The 23451-nt window shown below is 39.9% G+C and overlaps 1 protein-coding gene across 3 annotated transcripts in view; it reads left to right on the top strand.

The window, feature by feature from the left end:
- The window catches only part of LOC124059120 (cGMP-inhibited 3',5'-cyclic phosphodiesterase A-like), a 49107-nt gene that overhangs the window by 19472 nt on the left and 6184 nt on the right, over window positions 1-23451 (top strand). For all 3 annotated transcript variants that reach the window (XM_046388897.1, XM_046388899.1, XM_046388898.1), the window contains 13 exons: window positions 4873-4923; window positions 12882-13127; window positions 16650-16795; window positions 16909-17015; window positions 17224-17467; window positions 17686-17762; window positions 18223-18419; window positions 18688-18825; window positions 19077-19188; window positions 20654-20761; window positions 21316-21515; window positions 22216-22419; window positions 22604-22765. In XM_046388897.1, coding sequence (XP_046244853.1) covers window positions 4873-4923; window positions 12882-13127; window positions 16650-16795; window positions 16909-17015; window positions 17224-17467; window positions 17686-17762; window positions 18223-18419; window positions 18688-18825; window positions 19077-19188; window positions 20654-20761; window positions 21316-21515; window positions 22216-22419; window positions 22604-22765 — 1992 coding nt within the window. The remainder of the gene's footprint in view (window positions 1-4872; window positions 4924-12881; window positions 13128-16649; window positions 16796-16908; window positions 17016-17223; window positions 17468-17685; window positions 17763-18222; window positions 18420-18687; window positions 18826-19076; window positions 19189-20653; window positions 20762-21315; window positions 21516-22215; window positions 22420-22603; window positions 22766-23451) is intronic.

Below are 23451 nucleotides of genomic sequence, written 5' to 3'. Positions count from 1 at the left end.
TTTCAGTAAATAAAAAAGAGTTCAAATGTTTTATATTAACTACTTGCTCAATTCGTCATTAGTTTTGTGTATTGTTGCTTTGGTTTCAGTTGTAGAGCTCTGATAGATGTGTCAGTTAGCCCATCACACATGTGCACACAGACACACAAATGCTTGCTTTAACGGCCTGACGTTAGCGTCTAATGAGATCAATAAGCCATCGCCGGTGTGGTCTGGTTTCACAGTGCATTGACAGGATCCCTGATATGCTGATTGGGAACAATTAGAATCGGTGAGTAGCGCTAACATGGTTTTGAGTGATGACGGTGATGAGTGTCTGTCTTAATTCACATGTGATTGTGTGGGTGGGTGAGTCATCATCATCATCCAGCTCAGGAGTCCCAGGAGTCTCTCTCTCTCTCTCTCTCTCTCTCTCTCACACACACACACACACTTATAAACACACATGGGCGAGCCATACACAGGCAACTTTGCCAAATCCATTTGGCAAGCTAGCTGTGTTGAGCGGGTAAACTGTGATTCTTGGGGTCACCATGAGCCAGTACAGAAAACATGAGGCTATCTGCTCTTACTGCACAGTGGGGATTAAAAATTAAAAATTACTTTATTGAGCAACAACATAACAGTGCAAGCAAATTGGTTTCTTTAATGAGCCAGGGAATGCTGATTGAGCATGAGTGGGTTTAGGATAAGGCGAGATGAAAGGAGATGTTCCCTGGGATCATCTAACCTTATATTATCATAGTCCAATGCTTCAATGTATACTGACTGATTTGGCAGATTGGATTGTGACAATTTGATCATGCAATAATTTACTAAATTCTGTTTTATGAGAAAACTGGCCTTTTGATATTTTTGTGCACATTTGCCAAATTATTGGTGACTGGAAATATTTTTTTTATTAATATATTAATAAGGATTTGGACCATATTGACCAATGTTATGTTGCAGCTCATGGTGGTAATCAAATACTGCTCATTAAAATGATGTATTCATCTCTTGCATAAGGTAAAAGAGAGCAGTGGCATTTTTTTTTTCATCCTTTACCTCTGCAAATGCTAATCAGAAAAGATGATAAGAGGTGAGACGAGATGAGGTCATAATAAATCAGATGTTTTATCTCCTGCTTTTGGGTCTTTTATTGTTCTCACCTCAGTTATTCACACTATACAGTATAGTAGAGAAACTATTTCTGTATTGATCTGCTGTATGTTCTTGTTCCCTAAAATTGTTCCCTGTCTGTTTCTGTCTTTCACTCTTTCTTTGTCCATTTGTGTGTTATGTCTCTCCCTCCTTCCTCCTTTTTCTGCCTCAGCTGGGATCTAGTAAGAACAGTTGCTGGCCAGTAGGGGTTTTAGTCTGACTTGCTGGGTTGCTCGGGACTGGAGCGTCTGAGTCGTGACAAAAAGAGAGCATGTGTGTTAATGTGTGTGCCAGTGCACGTGCGTGTGCTTGTGTGTGCACTAGTGCGTGGGTGTGTATGTGTAAAGACAGACACATGGATCTCGTCCCTTTAGTCTTTACATGGGTTTGTCACAGTACTTAGCAACATTCACAGGTACACATACACACAGACACACACACTACTCTGCTGTTAATTTAAATAAGAAGCCAGGGTTAAGGACATTCATACTCTGTGTTTCAGGACAAGATTCACAACTCCTGTGCACACCAAAAGAAAAAAAAAAAAAAAAGATTTCAGAGTGGATTTCATGTAAAGTGTTCTCTTGTGTTCCCATGCTGTACTTGTAGTTCAGTAAAGTAGTAGTTTTTACAATGCAAAACAAGATTTGTTTTAAAGGTGTACCACAGCTGCCAAAATTTCTGTTTTTATTCTTTATGCTTTCAGGCATATTTGTTTTTTAAGAAAAAATGGGACTTGTTTATCATACTGTATAACTAATAGTCTGCAGCAGCAGTTTGGATCTCTGACATCCATTAGACAAGTTTAAGTGATTTTGCATGTTTTAAATTCCAAACACATACAAGTCAAATGAAAGTAAAGGTGCTAAGGTTTAAATATTATAGTCAGCTGTGTACGGTGCTGTCCTGTTGAACAGGATCCACACTCATTTGAACCTGAAAGACGCATAATAGAAATATAAAAGTATTTCCATCAAGAGTATAGATTTAAAAAATATATAAAGTCATGGTTGTTTTTAATGTATTCTTAGCTTGTTTGCTTTTTGTTTTTAAATTTATGCATTTAACATGTGAACAGATTTAGGCTGTGCATACCAGTAAACACCCCTGAGACCAGCAGTGTTCAAGTAAACAAAAAGAGCTCCCCCTGCAGTGTGCAGTGTGTTCATGCATATGCTGGTGAGCCCAGTGGTACACACTCAGGTGTGAGTGTGAAGATCCCTACTTGCAAACAACATTAAGTTTTTTATTTTCTTTTTTTTTTGTAATTGCGTGAGTGAAATTAGAATCAGTCTACTTAAGGCTGAATGACAGAGCTTAAGATTAGGTGGCTCAAAAGTGCTTTAGGGATTTCCCAGAATCGTATAGACTTGATGTGAGAAGCGTATTTGAGCCATAATGGAGGCTGTCAAGGGACAGCAGAGCATAAAGGAGGATTTAAGGGCCTGGGTAAATGATAGAAGCTGAAGTATGTGTGTAGATTGTGACAGAAAGAAAAGGGACGCATTTGGTTTTCTCAAGTCTGACTAATGCCATGATGCAGCACTGTAAGTGCGTCATTTCAAGATGAAGAATATATATTTTACACAATCAAGGAGTCAAGTGTGATTCAGCATTACAGTGCCTTTATTCTCCAAACAACCTTCCTCCCTTCCCGATGGGCTCAGATAAAGCATGAATCCGCAGTATTAGGCAGATTATCTCATCTGCCATTCAAGATGCAAAGTCATCTCCAGTGGATGACAAGTGCACAGTCGGGTCAGTTCATTTTATGCCATTTTATACATCAGCCTCCAGACTACACAGACAGACATGCACACTAGGCCTGAGACCAGTTATTACTGATTATTATTATTATTATTGTTGTTGTTGTTATTATCAACAGTTAATCAGTATCTGTTATTAAAAATCCAGATTTTTTGTATTTGCAAAAGAAACATTTTGTACGTTGCCCTTAATGAATTAAATTGAAGATATGGTAATACTTTATTTAAGCATTAAAAGTAAACACATTACCTTCACATAATTGCCATCAACGCTTTTGATGAGTGCACTGAAGAAGGTATTCTTTATTTTATGTCTTGCTGAAATTACAATAAGTTGAACGATCAGCTTAAGGTAATCAACATAACCAAAGGGAGGACCAACAGAATGACGAATCTCTTCGAGGGATCTCTGATCTGAGTGCTGGAGTCAAGTACATTTCAAGTAAATAATCAGCAATATAACTAGAAATTTGTGAATGCTAATTAAATAAAAAACAAAATACAGCTTATTATTGCTAATAGTCCATTCACCTCAACCATCGGTCTCTTACCCCCTTTCGATGTGCAATATTCCGTCCATAATGTGCAATATATATATATATTTAACACTGTAAATAGCACCATATCTATTTTTATATTGTTTTGTTTATTCTTACTTTATTCTATGATTACACTGTTTGCACTGTGGAGTTGGCTTCCTAGAATCCTTGACTTTTAAGACATATTGTATATACTGTACATGCTATATACAGTATAATGCTTACTGTCATAGTATACATATCTCAAATGCACGCACACACACACACACACACACACACACATGCTGTCATGCAGTTGTCCTCCATGTTCACTCTTCTTGACTGGTTCAGCAGTTTTTTAATCTTCAGTTCCCCTACAAAAACTTGCACTTACTTTGTTATGTAGTTGCAGTTTAAAGTCTAGTGCCAGACCATTAACAAGGTCACATGTCGGTGATTATTCCTTTGCTCCTAGTTGTGTTGACAGGCAGTTGAACAAAAGCAGTGTTTTTTTTTGTTGCTTTTTTTTAAAAACTGTGCTGCAACATCTTCTAATGCAAAAATAAACTCATTTGATCTGTCTGAATCGTGCAGCGGGGCTGCAGCAGACAAGAGCATCCAAACGAGTAGCTTCCAAATGAACCTGAACTGTCAAGCAAAAAGAAAAATACTCAGCTGGCTAAATTCTTCATTCAGTGCGAACTGGGCTTCCCATTTCTGGCTCTTCTTCATCCTCTTTATGCCCACAACACCATCTGTATTGTGAAATGTAGGTCAGAGCTCATTCCATGATTTCTGCCTTGTACTGACTTGTCCAAATTCAAATAGTGACCTCTTACTGCCATTTGGTGCCGCTGGTTATCTGCTGCAGCTTTAAATAATCGCTCTTGTGTTTTGAGAAATACTCATACTCATACATACTGGAAATACTTATTGACCATCTTATCAGTTGAAACTATCCGTTTCATCTTTGTGAGTCCGGTGCAGAGATGGGTCTGAGATGTGTTGTGTTTGGTACAGCTCACGCACACAAATATTGGAAACAGGAGGAATAGATTAGCTCTGTTAAAGGTACCTACCAAAAACTTCAAAGCTGTTGAATTTAAGGAAACCTGTGCCGAGGCTCATTGTCTGACTGTGAAATTGAATTACAGTTCTCTCTTCTAGGACGTACATGGAAAATAATTGCAGCGAGGGGACAGATAGAGGGTGGTGGTGCAGGGGAGCTGTATGTAGATCAGCCCTCCAGCATTAAGGGTGACGTGTTCTTTTCTTCTTCTTCATCAGCAGCGCCTGCTCTTCTTTTATTTTTAGATGGGGATGAAGGGAGGAGGAAGAAAAGGGGAGGAAGAATAAGTTCTGTGCAAATTCTATACTGCTTTATTTTGTTGTCAAGTGGACGGGTCTTCTGACAGCAGCTTCTGTTTGTATGCTTCTATCTCCAGATTATGTACCAGTCAGAGTGGGACTTCAAGAGAGCTCTGAGCAGATCCCAGGTCAGTGCAGCCCAGAGGGAAAGGGGAGGAACGATGCACGCACTTTTGGCTTTATTTTTTTTTTTTGGCACAGTATAGTAGAATGGAACTCGACTCCTTACTGTGGGATATTTTTAAATAACTACTTTATTTTGTTGTGATAACTTTAAACCCTTGAGGTTCTTGTTCTCCTAAACCTTCTCTTCTTATGTCTTCTGCATTGACTAGTTAGTTTGGCTGTCCAATCTGTACATAAACTAAATGGAAGATAAGTATTCAGTAATATGGCTTTGTGAATTGTGAATGTTGCCTGAATATTTATAAAATGTCCTTAATGCTGTCATTTTTCAGCCGGAGAATCACCTGTTAATTTTGTCTCGACAACAATCGTCACTTAAATTATGGCAGTTGTTTTAATCCAAAAATGTATTTATTTTTTTTTACCTTAAATGAGTTACAAGAGATAACATTATAGCATTTCTACCCATTGATGTTTTGCCCGTTTAAAGCTGCTCATCTTTGTGCCTAGCTGTTGATATAAGTCCATCACTTGCCTCTTGTAAAGGCGGTTGTTCATGTTCAGTAGTTTCAGCAGTGCTAGCACCATTTTGACATTAACTGGCAGTTAATTCAGTCATGCCAATATAAACATTACTTAATGCATCATGTTAGCTCAGGTTAGCGGTTCTTAAACTGTGGGGCAGAACCCTGCGGGGAGAAGAGAGGTTTTCCAGGTGAGAAAAATACAAGAGTATGGCAAGGTATCTGTCAATCTATATTAGTGTGTCAATCTATCAAGCTTCAGTTAAAAACTACAATGAAGACAAATGATGATGATGACTGGAGTTTAATGTCATTAATATCAAGAATATTTTGTTTCTTTTGTGTCTAAAATCTGCTGTCACTTAAACAGCGTTAGACTAGAAGAAGGTAAAAGGAAGCATGCAGATTTTTATGAACTTTCAGTGGGTGGCTTTTATTACCTCTTTTTATTGCCAGATGGTTTGTATTGTGTCCATTTTCAGTGGAATTATGAAATGAGCATTCCATATTTCTTAAATTATATTAACAAATATTATTGACAGGCCGAAACACAAATGCTGCTTTGTGAAGATCTCCCGCTCTGCTTATTTGGGCAGGAACAAATTATTGTAAACGCATGTGCAATTAAAAGTAAATACAGACAATTATAAAAGCCATTCATTCATATAAACTCTGAGTAAAAGGTCATCAGTTAATATTTTCATTTTCCCCACCGAGGCTTCCAAATTTTAAAAGTCTGCATCTTTTCAACAAACAATTGAAAATGTAATGTTTAAATAAACCCCATTTCCTCCATAGTGGTAGCACAGCTCCAGCTTGAGCCAGCAATAAAGCTACCATCTTAATAGACTCTAAATGAATCAATACGTACCTCAGTTTCCTGATGTATAAAGCCCTGTTCTGATAATAGACATTACTCCCTGCTCGGTTGTCATGCATCACCTGCTATCACAGGAAACGCTTGACAAGTGGTGGGCGTCGTATAGCTGTGGCCAACTGAGCCCCAAACACCTTTTTTATGGTTCATAGACGAGTCACTTTGATCTTTGTCCCGATGTATCCTAGAAACCAAATATTTTCAATACAAGTGATTTCTGTGTACGGCAGGTCTTCTCATCCCTGAGCCACCGGTGATCATTTGTAATTGGCAGATGCAGAGACAGGGGCGGGTGAGAGGACAGAGGGAGGTTCGTAAGGCAGCAGGGAAGAGGAGAGCAGAGGAGAGGAAGGAGTGAGGAAGTCTTTGTGGGCTACATTATTCAAATGTCAGATTGTTTGGACTGGGACTCTAACGACAGCGAAGCTTGAAGTATAAGATTCTAGGAAGGAAAGGAAGAGCTGTTGTTTCATAGCCATAGGAATCTAGGTAGTAAGACTGGGCTCGCGTGGTGAAGTTCAAACTGAATGATGCAGAGAAGGCACTCGGCGAGTACCATGGGACGTCATCCGGATAACAATACACATCCTCCTAAGCAGGTTCGGTATTGGTTCAGCTGGAATCTGTGCCCTTCATCCTGGGTGGATGCTGTTGTACGTGCATGAGTTCTGTCGCTGTGTGTGTGTATGTGTGTGTGCTCATGTCTGCAGAAAAAGGAAAGCCATTTAATCAGTAATGATGAGATGTTTTAAATAGGACAACTTGAAGCAATGTCTAAATTAAGCTTCTTGATACAGCCTAGTTTTTAGGTCAATTGCGCATGCGAGAGAGACCGGTGTTCGTGAGCAGGAGAGTAAAGCCTCTGCTGAGAGATTTGGTGCCATTTTTCTTCCTAGATGGGTATTGTTTGCTGAGCAGCATGTCCTATACAAGTGCATGTGTTATCTACATAGTTCGCATAATTTCATTATCGCAAAACTTTGAGAACATTTGCATCGATAGTAACAGATTTTTTTTGTGTGTGTGTTTATGTCACATTGTGAACATGACAGAAGTGGTAGATCTCTTGCAAGAGAAAAAACAAATGGTTGTCTCTAGTATTCATGCATCTTTACCATCTCAGAAAACACACTAACCTGCAGAACACACACTTTGTTAGTCATTATTACCAAATCAATAGCCTTAACCAATAACCTTACAACTGTGAGGTATGCCTGTTCTGCAGTCCTGCAACTCTCTGCAATTCTGAAATCATCCTCCTGTATCCAGAACATGAACTTGGCCTCTGGCTTTGCTTTGATGGCTACTACTGCTTCAGTATGAATTTTTTCAAGCTGACAGAGGTGTAAGTGCTTTCCTACATATTTTACACCTTTCTGTACTATTGGTGAAGTAGTACAGAAACAATGGGCAGCTCCTCACTAATGCTGTATTTACATGTGTTGTGGATTAGGCTGTGGAGGAGCTCAGCTGGCCTGATGGAGTTCGCCGTTTTCTTTTCACTTGACTGGCCATGGCCTGCCTGTGGACTCGGCTCCTCTCTTTCTCCATGTCCATCACTTTCTTTCTCTCGCTCTATATCTCTCTGTCGCTCTTTTTTCTCTTTATCTCTCTTACTCTCTCTCTCTCTCTGTGCTCTCACCATCTGCACTTATGCCTGATCTGCCTACATATCCTCTAACTGCCTCTCAGGAGATGGGCAAGGGGGTGGGGATGGAGACGGAAATGCTGAAACAGTGGGAAATAACAGATATGAGAGGAAGAAGAGGAGAAATTGGAAACTGGAGGAAAAAATAATTGTGAGACAAGGAGAGAGAGAGAGAGAGAGAGAGAGAGAGCTCCATTTGTGTTAGCTTCGATCTTTGGTTTGGTGATAGTGTCCATCTCTGTGATATTAACGTAGACATACATCTGTGTTTGAAGGGAGCCGTCCCATAGTGTGTGTGTGGCTCAGACATAAGCGTCGCATTTTATATTCATCGTCTATCTTCAAAAAATAAATTTGTTTCTTGTTTTGACTTGCACTTCTTACATGATCAAAGATTAAGGTCAATAAAAACACAAAAATGACAATTAAAGGGTTTTACAGGAGTAAAGGATTTCCTTTCATTACTGTTTTCTTACTTATTGGCCCAAAATGTATAGTAATAAGATACTCCAGCAGAAACTCTTCTAAAGCTGTTTTGTTGATGTTGTATAAGATCCATATTGACCTGATATCATGCTCATTTTACCACCATGCTGAATGGCTGTTAGTTTTAACTCTGGTATAATGGTATGTGGCTTCACTAGTGATCCAAATCAGTTGTTCTATTTTTAGGAGCTTGATGTACACAGATCTTATTCTGCTGATCTGTCCACATCATCATAGACTATTGTTTAATGCTGTCTTCTGTTGCAGTACCATGCATTTGTTGAGGGATTATGTCCAATCTTTCCGTGCACAGCAAGTACTATGTAACCCTGAAAGCCTGACACACTGATCCCAAGGGGCATTTCTGGTACATGCATGCCCGTGTGTGTATGTGTGTGTGTGCGTGTGTGGTGGGCACATATTTTTTTTCTTGCAGTTGTGGGGACAAAAATCTGTTTACAGTCACATTGTGAGGGCCTGCCTTACTCCTGCCTTATATTTACAAATTGCAAGTTCCCACAACATAAATCATTAAATATTAGGGTGAAGACTTGCTTTAAGTTTAGATTGAAGTTAGGGTTAGGTTAAGGTTAGGCAAGTAATGTTTATTGTTATGGTTAGATGGTGGTTAAGCCTCTAGGAAATGAATGTAAGTCTGTGTAATGTCCCCAAAAGTGATGGAAACACAACTCTGTGTATGAGCTTGAATATATATGTGTGTGAGTGTGTGTGTGTGAGTGAGTGAGTGTATCTACTGCTGATTTACTCATTGACCAACGCTCCCCCTGCTGTCTCCTGTGGGCCTTTATGCTGGGAGGAATCGATAACCTTCTCCCTCGCCTTGCCTCTCCGCTGTGTCTCCACCAGGGCAGCGCTTTGTAGCGCTCCATGCGCACAAATGCTTAAGCATGTTGCACTGACTAGACTTGCAAATGAACACAAATACTGCAGCTTTTTTTTTTTACTGCTGAAATATCAGAATTCTAACAGTAACAGAGAAAAGTGCCATAAAACACAACTGCAACACACTCACACACACACACACTCACACACACACTCACACACATATATATTCAAGCTCCCTTTATCTCACTCACTCCCTGACATTAGCTGAACAGAGTCCATTACTGCCAGGTAATGGGTGAATGTCACAATCGCAGGATGTCATAAAGCTCTGGAGTGGTCTAATGGGTTTTGTTCAGGTTGAGGTGACACATGCACACCCACACGAGCACACATATACAGACACACGCTCTTCCAGGAAACTGTCTTCCTATGTGCTTGATGCATTTACTCATCTGATCACCGCACGGGGCTCGGACATGTTTGAAGATCTAATACGATCTGTTTAAGGAAGCAAATTATGGGAATCATCTGTCACTTGTTTGAATTCAAAGGGATGGTTGTGCTGAGGTCACTTTCTGTGTTTCCTGATTTACATTAATAAAACAAAAGCAGCTATATGCCATGTAAAGATACAGCGGAGCAATGGCGTCCCGAGCAGAGAATGACATCACCCTCTGTGTGCTGTAATCTGAACTTCTCTGTTATCGTAGCCTGGACAGCCTTGCGTGCGTGTTATTCCCTTGCTGTCCTCCCCATCTCTCGTCTTCAACATGTTTGGAAGCCATTCCTGTTATAGCTAAACAATGCACTAAAATATGTTTCTAAAAACATTGAGGTGACAGATATTTCATGCATTCATATTTGATCAGCATTGCTTAGTTTGACAGTCTGATTTAAGCTTGCAGACCTCTGTTTTCAAGTAAAACACAAAATGGCAGCCATCTGGTGACAAACCTTCTGTAGGTAAGCAGTACACTATAATATGAATGCATTTCAAGCAAGAAATAGGCTGTGTAGTAACAAAATATTGATTCATATTTGATTGGCACTATGCACTTTTGCAGTTTGATCCAAATTTCAAGAACAGTGTGTGTTCAGATGCATTTTTGCCTCCAAATTTGCTGAGTAAATGATGGATTTGTTGGGATCTGAGATGCTGGGGTCTAGTGGCAGTGAATGTTACATATTTATCTGTTACAGTTAAGCTGTATTGCAGACAAATATATATGTGGGAGCTAGAAAAACAGGGCTTGAGTTAACTGGGGACCCAAATAGAAGAGAATAGTAGATCTCCCAGAGGATACAAAAGAACTTCTTAATGAAATCAGTTTAAAACAAATTAGGCACAGAACACAAACAGAGCAGCTAAAGAAGAGGTTGCTGCAAGTCGCCAAGGCAGATGGGAGAGTGCAGGGATGAAGTGATCACGTTATTTGCTTCATGTGTTGGCAGCAGTGGTGGGAGAGGAGGATGCAGGAGGAGAGCAGGAGTAAACGACAAGAAAGCATGTGAATGTCTTAATTCACACACGTCATGAGCTCTCCTCTCATTTTCATCTCAGGACTTTTTTTATTTTACATATGCGGCATTTTATTAGTGTAATGAAGAGTAGTGACAGATAGATTATAGTAGATATCTATGTTATGAGCTTAACACAGACTGTCATCCAATTAAAGGTTGCCAAACTACTAAAAGGTAAGGTTCATAGAAAGTTCAGCAACAACTTTCATTACTAGGCTTCATGGTTTACACAGAATTTCATGGTTTACAATTTCCGATCCGGAAAATGTTTTTCCAAACAAGAGTCTTCCTGAACCTTTAAGAGTGAACACACTGTTTAAGTACGGGTATCGAACTGGAATATGTCTGCAACAATGAGTAAAACTGTCAAGAGCTGAAAGCCGGCACAGAAAGCGTGGTCAGATTTGTCTGCATATTTTTCACCCTAATATTTTTCATTTCTGATTTAAATCAAGATGTAAATCTGTTTTACTGAGGCAAAGTTCTTGTACAGCTGCTTGTGTTGAGAAACTTTCTCAAAGAAAGCTATCAAAAGAAATATTCTTTCTATTGTTAGGCTGAAGACATCAACTGTCAGCAATGCAAGAAAGTTAAGCAGATTCAGATTTGTGGTCCAGTCAGTCCAGTTTAAACACGTTTGGCTTTGTGAAACTAAGAGTGTCAACATCACAGGCATGAGTGGAAGAGTTTGACAGTATTATTTTATAACACAGTTCATGCAGGGTTCAGCACAGAACCACAGCTCAGCTGACAAAGTTAACTTTCCTCTAACTCTCTGCATATACATTTCTGTTTCAGTACAGTTACATGAGTGTTTGTGTTCTCACACAGCTTTTGGGGGACTGCCCATCAATACAGCTCAGTTGTGTTTTGTTTGTGCTGTTAGTGCACCGTGTCCAGCCTTCCTCACGTGTTCCAGTTGTTTTGTCTGCATGCCTCTTTAAAAAATCTGTCTAAATTGATGAAAAATCAACTGTAAGGTATGCAGATGTCTAGATGATACAGATGTCTAGTTATTACAGTTACAGTAATATTCAGCTCTCTGTACCAGTGATGTCATTACACTACTGATAAGGAAATGACAAAAAAACACAGTTTATTTTATCACTGACATCCATGACACATAAACATGTCATGTCTTTTTGATATATTGTTATGGTGGATATTTACAGTTTCTACCTTCCACATTTTAATGTGAAATTTCTCCAGATACCTTGCTTAAAAGTAAAAAAAGTACAAAAAACCCATCAACTTTGTGCACATTTACATTTTCTATGATTGCGCTGTTGAAAGATATGTGCATTTAACCCAAAGTACTGTCAGCTCCTTCTGTTTCATGTACAAATTGTGTCTTTAGTTTTCTCCATGTTCATATGGATTGACTTTGTTCTGTGGAAATGCTATATGTGTGTGTGAATTATGCATACTGTAGATGTTTATACACAGTTGTGTGTGTGTGTGTGTGTGTATGTGTGTGCGTGTGCATGAGGACATTGATTATAAGCTAAAGAGGAGCTGATTAGCACATGTTGACATTAAATGTGGAATCCATTACATGGTTGACCTTTCACATACATGAGCCTTTGGACTTATCAGTCAATATGTTGAATCAATGACACCTAAATTTAGACGGGAGGGGGTGGCATCAGAGCGGGTGTGTGATTCCTTGATAAGAGTATTGTCGGATGTTTATTGATGGTGTTTTATGACTATGATATGTGTAACCTTGTCATGAGACGTTACTAACCTTCATATTTTGAGCCCAAGTAGCCATCATTCTACTAGCTTTATTTTCAGTCACATCTTGAGACTTTCACACCACCTGGCCTCGCTGCTGATAGCCTAGTAGAACAACAGACTGATACCGCAGTTAGTTCATCTGGGACTGAAAAATTTTTAGGATGTAGACAGGTCCACACAAAGCTTTCTGTGTCAGGTAGAGAGGAGATAAATAAACTACATGGCGTGATGTGCATTACACCAGACAGACATGAACAAAGAATGATTATCTCATTCCCTATCTCTTCCTCTCTTCCCTCTCTCTCTCGCTCTCTCCAGTCTTCGGGCACCAGTGTGGTAGTGGACATTGCGGTGATGGGTGAGGCCCACGGTTTAATTTCAGACCTGCTGGCAGACCCCTCGCTGCCCCCTAACACCTGCAGCTCTCTGAAGGCCGTCAGGAACCTCCTCAGCACCCAAATCAGCCTCCAGCCACTACACCGGCCTCGCGTCCCTGCAGACACACACACCTGCTCCGACTCAGAGGAGGGGACGGAAAAGACAGAAAGACTGGCCATTCCAAAGGTAAATGTCTGTCTTTCTTAAAAGTCTGCTTTTTCTTCATTTTTGTGTATTTGGTTTGATGTTTGAAATTCTGTCCAGTTGCTGAATCCCAAGTTCAAATACTGAAGACTAAGGATGTAAACTGGAAGTTCACTCACCAGCTAATCAGAAGAATTAATTGGCTACCGAGAGAAGGCTTAAGATTCACTGAAACAGCCTCAAGAAATACTGTGGTTTGTAGTAGCTATCCAGAGCTGTAGCAGGGGTCAGGATCCAGAGCAGAGGTTTTCAAAGTGGTAGGCAGGCATATCAAGGCTGACCCAAGCAGTTTCAGAGGAGGCCCATTGCATGAAAAAAATATTACGTTCAAACATATCAAAAGGAGATCCCATAGAATAGGCTAAATGTGGGTGATTTGGTTAAAAATATAGTTTAGTGATGCAGATATTTTGGGGAATTTTACTGTTCCCAGAGTCAGAACCTAATAAATGCCTGAGGAAGGCCTTTTTCATGTCTTTGATGTAGTCCAGAGTTATGTCAAACTGAGAGGGGGGTGAAGGGGCACCTTTTTCCAAGCCCCAAGGATCCTCAAATAAATCTGACTTTTTGTAAGATAAATTAAAAGTTTTGACAGAAACAAGTGCAAAAATAGTTCTCTGCATCTCTGCATTTTTTTTCTCCTTGTAAAATAGCAAATATGCTTTTAGCTTTGCAGGCCTCTTGATTGTTCCCATTAAAGTAACGTTTGACCTAAGACCATGACCTGTGGTGTGGGTCACAATTAGAAAATGAAATCTGTGCAGCACCACCTGGAGCCACAAAAATCTTCATCCAACTTTTTTTTTTAACAAAAGTCAAAAGTATTTCCCAAGAAATTGACTTTGAAATATCATGATAAGTAATGGAAAATGTTTTCATCTGTAGTTGTACGTTGTTGCTATTATGTGTCGATATACACACAAACATGTACTCCTAGGTGTACCTCTTCCGGCAAACATCACCCCCATTTCCTCCTTTAGTGCTGGTGTAGTGTGGGGCTCTAATGTAGCTAACAATGACGCACAGGCTTCCAGAGGGCTTTTTAATGTTTTACAAGACCAGTGCTTCAAAATGTATGCAGGCACTTAAGGCGGCAAGGAAACTAAATAAAGCGTGTGATGCAGTGCGGGATAGCCTACCAGGAAAGTGACAAGCAGCTTTAACAGTGCCTGAGTGCACTCAAATGCCAGACCCATGTAGTGAAACCCAATGAGATGCTGCCTCATTTTAGCTCATTGGGGAGATGTGAGTCTGCATGTGGCAAAGGGTTAACGTTGGTCATTCAGCTCACCCTTGCTGCACTGTTGTTGGACAGAAATAGCAGTTACATAAAGGTAACAAGAAATGTTGGTGACTGAGGTGCTTTTGCCATTCAGGTTCTGACTTCACTTAACAGGACAGCGAAACACTTTGTTTCGTTACTTGTTAAAGGCTCGGGACCAGTTTGGTTCTCATTAGTCTTTTTCCAGCTGCAGCAGTTCTGTCTATTTGTCGAGCTTATAACAGCTTCCAGACACTGAACCTGTACCTTCTGGTGTGCTGATTTGTCTTAATACTGCTTCATAGTAAAGCCAAACATTTCCCAAAGCACACCGTATTGTTCTAAGATCTTTTAGGCCATTGGTTTGTATTCATATAAAGTAAAAGAGACTTGCTGTAAAACTTATAAAAGACAACATGCAGCAATCCATCACAGCTAACATCATGTGCAGTTGTATTTTTGTTAGCTGTGTTAAAGTTGCATAACATTGCAGCATAGCCATTTCAGATCTGCACTGTAAACTGCATTACCACACAGCAATAAAATTCAGAACAGCAAAAGCAGACATGATATTCACAGTGATTGATTACAACCAAGTGTTGCTGTTTTACTGTCCCACCCCTCTGCAATTCTTTCACACACTATTTGATGCCTTTTGTTAGCTCTCCCTCACTGCTGGAGAGCAGTATATCACTGTGAGAAAGAAGGATGAATGGATGGACATGATTTTCTTCATAAAATGTGAAAGTTGATCCTCTGCTGCCCTCTATATTTCACTGTGTGTGCGTGTGCATGTGTATCAGCGAGACAGAAAGAGAGAGAGAGACAAAGAGAAATCCTTTTCTAAAAAAAAGTACAAAATACAAACTGACAACGTTTTGAGATTTCAGCACAGATTGACACCACAGAGGAAACATTCTATCTCCCATATGCTTAAACAGATAGGATCGGTTTGGAAGAACAAATGTGGCATCCTTCCAGTTTAACTGGAGAAAAGGGGCCACAGCAGCTGCCCTGCATGAAAATACAGTTCTGTTTATTAGTTAAAACATGTGCCTATAAGGCTTTAACTACTAAATAGTTATACTTTGTTTGCAGTGCTTTGTCACTACTTGTGTGAACTGTGCATCTGACTTTTGATGATCATAGAGTAAATGTAACCCAAGCTTTTTGTCAACATTATTTGAATTACGAACATCTGAAGAGATACTAGATTTTAACTGTCTTGAAAACAATGAAAGGATATTAGACCATTGTGTGCATCAAGTCAGTCAAAATCAAAGGTGAAAATATAGGACTGTAGTCACATTTACATTTACTTTATGAATACAATAACTATGAAACTTTATCAAAAAAAATGTTTTAAGATGTCCTACTGGGACACAACATTGTGATACACGCTATAGACAAAAGTATTGGGATGGGGTTGTTTTTCAGGGGTTGACCTGGGCTCCTTACTTCCAGTGAAGGAAAACCTTAATGCTTCAGCATACCAAGACATTTTGGAGAATGCTATGCTTCCAACTTTTTGTTGACAGTTTGGGGAAGGTCCTTTGCTATTCCAGTCCTGACCTCAACCCCATCCAACACCTTTGTGATGAACTGGAACAGAGATTACAAGCCAGGACTTTTCATCCAACATCAGTGTCTGACCTCACAAAAGTCTTCCCAGAAGAGTGGAAGCTGTTAAAGCTGCAGAGCTGTCTGTGTATTTAGAATGTGAATGTGTCTTTAATGTCCCTGTTGGTGTAATGGTCAGGTGTCCCAATATTGTCTATATATTGTATTTGTGAAATATAAAAAAGTGATTTATTAAGAGTTCTAATGGTTACAAGACGTCTGTATGAATGTCATATAATGCAATGTGTGTATATGAAGGAGTGGAGAAGAAGGTGTGAAAAAAGAAATTTCATTACAGAAACTGTTGGCGCAAATTGTACCTATATTAAGTTACCCCTGAGGCTATATGGGGCATCACAATGATACTGAAATATTGAGACCTGTAGACATGTATACACTGTGTTCATTATCAATGTGAGGTTTAGAGAAACTTGCCACAATCCATCTTTGTTGTTTCTGAGGAAGAGATCAATAAGATTACGCTAATACAAGCTTTAAACTGAAAATCTCCCCAGTTCTGGGATTCTGTCCAGTACACTCAGTGTACACTTGTCCTATTTGCATCATCCACCCCTGTGAAACTTCTATGGGTGTGTAAACGTGTTTGTTTATCTGCACCACAGCGTCTTAGACGGAGTCTGCCCCCGGGATTGCTTAGGAGAATCTCGTCAACTTGGACCACGACCACCTCAGCTACGGGGCTGCCTACCATTGAGCCCGGCCCTCTACGCCGAGACCGCTCAGCCAGCATCAAACACACCACAGAGAGGTAATCCTCGCTCGCTCGCTCACTCACTGCAGTCAAGAGGAATTTGAACAGCAACAGATCAAGGAGACTGTTTTTAAATGTGTTTATCTCACGATTTTCTCAAATAAAATCAGTGACTCATGGAACAACTCGGTGATGATGACCATCTCAAAGAGTCGCTCCATGTCTGCCTCCTGTGCCGCCTCCAATCACCTCTACAGCAAACCACTGGGAAGACCAGGTGTGTGTATGTGTGTGTGTGTGTACAAGTCAACTTAACGCAGTGTTCTTTACACACTTATTTAAAATTTGGAATTTGTATTTTTACAAAAGACAATTCTCACCATCATGTTTCACTACACAAAGTCCAACATCAGAAGAAAAAACAATAACAAAAGCTAATTATATCAAGACTGAAACACCAGAGTCAGTTTTGCTCTCTTTTTCAGGTTTCCCTCCCTCCAACCAGTCACCTCTGGGCTCTCCGTGCCCGTCTCCTCCCGTCCAGGGTACTCCTGTCTCCAGCCCCACTACAAAGACATGTTTAGTGCAGCTTCCTGAGCCGGCTGGCCCCCTAACAGAGCGGACCCCTAGCTCTGTGGTCCCCAAGAGCCAACACAGAGCCTTAACTCACAGCCAGAGCGCACCGAGCTCCACCACCCCTCACTGGCGGCCTCCATCACTCTGCAGCAGGTAATCTCACACACTGATTTCATTTTTACGTCACATTTTGATGAGAAATTTCAAAATACAGAAGGTTCAGATTGAGAAAAAATGGAATAAACATCTGTTTCTGTTTGTGTGAAAATGAGGTAAATGAGTCAGTTTATTAGTCTATACTGAGATGGAAGGAGAAAGGACTGTATGTATCCTCTAAATGTGTCCGTGTTTCTCTGCTCTCTTTCTATCAGCTGTGGCAGGCCGTTCAGCAACCGATTAAACCACGGGGTAGAATCTGTTGACAAGGGAGACAGAATACCCCATCCAGGTAAGTACAGTTTGAGCAGGAACCCTGATGCGTTTTACAGACGTCTCAAAAAAAAAAAAAACAGCAGGGAAAATTTGGTCAGGTACTGTACTAATAGAGGTCTGGGTGTGAATGAAGGATCTGCTAATCTTAATGATAATATTAATATTAATGCATTTTATTTATAGGCACCTTTTTAGACACTCAAGGTCACCTTACATCGTTAGTCATGAAATCAGACACAATATTAACAGCAATAAGAGATAATAAAGTACAATTTAAAATAGACAATGCAGTGAATAATTAATGACATAAATGATATAAAGGGAAATTCTTTCAGAATTTGTTGATTGATAAACATCGACTACACCTCCAGCTCATTTCCTCGGTTGATAATTTGATTCACTCACGCCAGCCGTCTCCACAGCTGCCCTCACTGTAACTTAAGATCACGCGGCTAACATGTGTAACGTCTCCCTAGATGAGCGTGCCGTAGCCTCTTCTGACTATGACAGCACCTACGACAGCACCTACGAGACCAACCACAGTGACAGCAGCGACTTTGCACAGAATGAAGAGGAGGGAGAGGGAAGCAAGAAGCCGCCTGAAGCAAGGGAAGGTTGCAGGGAGTATCTGGCAGAGGGCATCATTCTTCACCCACTCCTGCCATCACCAGAGGTGGGCAATCAGGCAGGCTTGGTTTGGTAGCTATCTGTCATGTGCTTTCACATGCTTCACATCGCTCCAAAGACAACAGGAAATAAAGATAACAATAAGCTCAATAAGAACAAACAAGTTAGGTTAAATACTACAAAAATTAAAAAAAAATTGCTTGATAAACAGCATTAAATTTTGAAAATTCTTTTCTTATCCGAAGGAAACCAAGCATCAGAGCAGTGTGATATCTTTCTGACCTCTCCTCTGTACGCTTTCCTCTACCTGACAGGACAAGCCAGTCTTGGCCCCGGAGCCCCTGATGATGCCAGAGCTGGAGCCTCTGATGAGTCAGCTCAACAACTGGAACTTTCCCATATTCAGCCTCGTGGAGAAGACCCATAATGAGACAGGCTGCATCCTCAGTCAGGTATGCACTCATTAGTGAGGAAATGTTGAAACCCGTATGACATTTATTTTATGAAAACGTCAATACTGATTTCATTAAAAGGAACTCATATTGATGGAAAATGTTCACATGTATGTGATTAGCAGCTTAATGTGGTTGTGAGCCGTGGGAAGAATATGTTTGTATCTTAAACAACAAGAATAAATGCACAACTAGACCTCCACGGTGATGAGATATAATTCACTGTATGTTTTCCTTGTGCTGTGTCCCAGGTTTCCTATCAGCTCTTTGAGGACACAGGTCTGTTTGAGACCTTTAAAATTCCTGTAAAAGAGTTCATGAACTACTTCCATGCTTTGGAGAACGGATACAGGGTCATCCCTTGTGAGTAGAAGATCTCCATTTTTTTTTTTTTATGTTTCACTGAATTATTAATATCCAGCACTACCTTTATTCACCACAAGGTGGATGTATTGCTTTGTCGCTGAAAGAAGCCCTACTTCAAAGACTTGTGGCCTGCTCCTGCTGCTCATAGTTGGCAGGAATATCAGGTTTTCTGTTGGTTTAATTCTCTTTAATTATCCTGTTTACTGACAGGTAGCATGAGCTCTCGTGTTCCTTGTGTTTCTTAAAGAAATAGTAGTGCTTTTGATGGCATTTTAAAATAAGTGTTCCTAACCTTTTACATTTTAGCTGTTGTAACTCATGTAAGCACAGTTTCCGATGAAAACAGAAAAAATATAGAAAATAGTCCCTGCTCTGTGTGCTGTTTTTGCATTATGATACCAGTCCCTTACAGAAAGCGTGAACCCTTAACACATCCCACTTACCACATGACTTCAGAATCAGAATCACAATCAGAATCATCTTTATTGCCATTGTAAGTGAAGAGGTTTCACATTATGAGGAATTTGTCTTGGTGATTGGTGCAAACCTAGAACATAAGAAAGAGTAACATATAATAGTAGAATAAAATAGAATAAGGTAAAACAAAATAAAATAAGATAAGTAAAATAAAATAAATATGGTTCTGGAGGTAGTACAAAGGTGAGGTAGTGCAGGGACGAAGTAGTTCATCAACTGAAATTGTATAGTTTATGTAATGCCTATACAATTTCAGTTGATATCAATCAATATCAACCAGCATCAGCAGCACTTTGAGGAGAGGGATTATATTAGGGATCCACAATAATATGGGCACTTCATCTTTACCGACCGATAAAGACTTAAATGTTAAATATTGGAATTGGTCTGAAACTTAAATGACACTTAATGATGCTTAATGACACTTAAATTATACCCATGCAATATGAATCACCAGTGAATGTGTAGATTTATTTAATGCATTTTATGTTTGCATCTGCCTGGGGGCCTTCACGATAAGTGGAGACATAATAAAATGTTAATTCCACTGCAGGAGAGACTAGATGTTCTCTGCAATTAGACGCAAAAAAGTGCACATATTGGTATGACATCGGCAATTCGCCAAAATGATTTGGAAAATATTAGCATATATATATATATATATATATATATATATATGTATATATATATATCAGTAAATACTCAAGATCCAAAGATACAACCATAACAAGTGAAGAACCTCTTGTCCTGTACATATACAACTGCACTGTAACCTACAACAGATGCCAGTGTTTTCTCACATATGTGAAGATGGCTCGACATGGAACTCTCCTGTTAAACAGACCCACGTGAAAAGGCAATGTTGGATTGCTTGTCTGACAGATTCTTTGGTGTATGTTGTCTATCACTTCCAGCTTGGATTTCATCACAGTGATCTTACTGCCCTCTACTGGTATGAATTAGTATTTTATTTCACTCTCCCCAGATCACAACAGGATCCATGCCACTGATGTGCTGCATGCTGTGTGGTACCTCACCACCCAGCCTGTGCCAGGCCTGCCCATCCTTCTGACCGAAAATGGGATACACAATGGTGCGGACTTTTAATACACACAATGGCTGCTTAAGACCAACACTGAAGAACTTCCTCACTTAACCATCTTCTGAGCAATTTAAATCCCTTTTATTTTCTTCAGTTCATGTTAAAAGTCAGGAACCTTTGTTGCCTGTCTCCCTCATCTTTTGTTGCTATCTAATGAAGGCATAAAATGTATAATTATTTAAAAAAAGAAAAAATCTTCCAACCTCATGTTTTGATTTTCCACATTTTTTCTTTTCCTTTTTTGTCTTACTGTAATTGTGTGGGGAAGCACAGCGGGGCGGACACTTTTGATAGAACATGTAATCCAGCAGTCATAGTGGTGTGACACACACAGAGGCTCACAAAGGAAGGCCTTCAAAGCAAGCAGTCAGGCATTCGGGTTTAGTGTGATAGCATACCTATTTTTTCTCTTCTCACTCACTTCACAGTCAGCAACATGCTGGTGACACATAGTGTGGGTGAAATGCTGTTTCTTGAATAAACAAGTTTTACAACTTCATGGCTCGTTGAAACAAGTTGTGTTCTCTTTTTTTTTTTAACCACAGATACAGAGAATGGCATTACGCCTGGCGCCTCAGGCTTCCTGGTTTCCAAGATGAACTCTGTGCTGGAGGAAGGCTATGGCTCCCTGGCTGGCCTTATCCCTGGTCTGGAGCTCATGGCCCTGTATGTAGCTGCTGCCATGCATGACTATGACCATCCAGGACGAACTAACGCCTTTCTCGTAGCTACCAGTGCACCACAGGTAAATATGTAAATAAATGCAGGTATGCCTCAGGAGGGGCTGTGGTGATGCATCAACAGAGAGATAATTTTTTAAGATCTTTAATTGGGATTTCTTGTATTTTTTTTTGTCAGCTGACTCACAAGAAATAGATCTCTTTATGTGAATGCACTGTATGTACTGGATCACTTCCCTTTCCCTTCTCAACCAATCCCCACCCAAACCTGTCGAGGATCTGGTCATCATCTATGAAAAACAAATCTAAACCAAGATATTGAAATAAGTTATGTTAAGCTCAAAACAACTGCTTATGAAATGTTATGTAGTGTTGATAGGCAGAAGAGAACTAGCTCATTGATGTGAACTTAAAATGCAGCTGCTTGAATCAGCAGCATAAATGTTTACGCTTTTTAAATGTCATTATGATTATGATTGTTATGACCTATGTCTCATAAATCCATTGCTTTGAGCTAAATCAGTCTTGTCATGCTTAAAACTGAATGTGACTACATGTGGTGTGGAAAGAAAAAGATGTAGACAGAAGGCAACATTATGAGCATCACAACAGTATATATGTAGGTCAGAGTTCCAGGATCTTGGAGAAGTGTGGCTATTGATTATAATTTCCTGCAAAGCTGTACAGTGATACATAAGGCCAATTAAGCTCTTACGTGTTTCACACTTGACATGAAAACTTTCTCTTCTTGGTCTTCCACTGTAGGCTCTTCTATACAATGATCGTTCAGTCTTGGAAAATCACCATGCAGCTTCAGCATGGAACCTCTTCATGTCTCGACCTGAGTATAACTTCCTGGTTAACCTTGAACATGTGGAGTTCAAGCGTTTCCGCTTCCTAGTCATTGAAGCCATCCTGGCCACCGACCTCAAAAAGCATTTTGACTTCTTAGCAGAGTTTAATGCAAAGGTAATCCTTCAGTTCTGAAGAACAAAGGTGTGACCATCCATCAGCTATATTCATTTACTGTTGTCTGTTACATCTTGTCAGCGCTTGCTATATATTTTGTTGACAAGCTGACAAACAATCAGATGTGAACAATCCATGACTGGGTTTTTTTTTCACACAAGCCTTCCTGTGCACATCTCTCCAGGTGGGTGATGAGGGAGTGTCCGGTATTGATTGGACCAATGAAAACGACCGATTGCTGGTGTGCCAAATGTGCATCAAGCTGGCTGATGTCAATGGACCGCTGAAGTGTAAGGAGCTGCACCTGCAGTGGACAGAGGGGATCGTCAACGAGTTCTATGAACAAGTATGCTCATAAATCTATGCAGTCCCACAGGAGCATGCGTTCTCTGAAGATAAACATCACTTTTAAAGTTCTTGGGATTTAGACAGCACCTCACGTATACGTTCAAATGTTACATAATCCCTTTTTAAAGGCCCTAAAAACTTGAAAGTTAATCAAAAGAAAAATAAAAAGTATGAAGTATGAGTGTGGTTAGATCCGATTTGATAGACAGGGACCAAACATCCCATAAACCATCGTAAGGCAATTTATCTTTTTTCTTTTTCATCTTTTTTCCATCGCTAGGTCAGGGTCAACCGTATTACAGAACCTCTGCAGATGACAAGGATTTAGTTTCTTGTTCAAAAATCCTTCAGCAAGGTTTTATGTGTGCAGTGGATGTTCCCCCTGAACAGAAATAGAATAGTAAAAACACTTAGCTGCTAGCTCATGAATTTGTTAACGACCACTGTAGACGGATGCTTGGCAACAAATCCTCCACTTAACTAACAATGGCTCTGATTGGTCAGCTCAGTCAGTGCCTAGCAAGTCAAAAAAGATCCAGTATGATTAACCAGAGACATATGATTACTTGCCTAGCAACGACATATTGTCAGTAGAATAGCAATAATTTGAGACTTTTAAGCCATAATTGAAGATATTTTAGACACTGCAGTCAGAGGTATCCATAATACTTATTCTTCACAAAA

Source organism: Scatophagus argus, chromosome 5 (genome assembly GCF_020382885.2).
Source record: "Scatophagus argus isolate fScaArg1 chromosome 5, fScaArg1.pri, whole genome shotgun sequence".
NCBI classification, from domain to species: Eukaryota; Metazoa; Chordata; class Actinopteri; family Scatophagidae; genus Scatophagus; species Scatophagus argus.
Note: the sequence above shows the minus strand (reverse complement) of the source record. Positions and strands in the feature narration are given on the sequence as shown.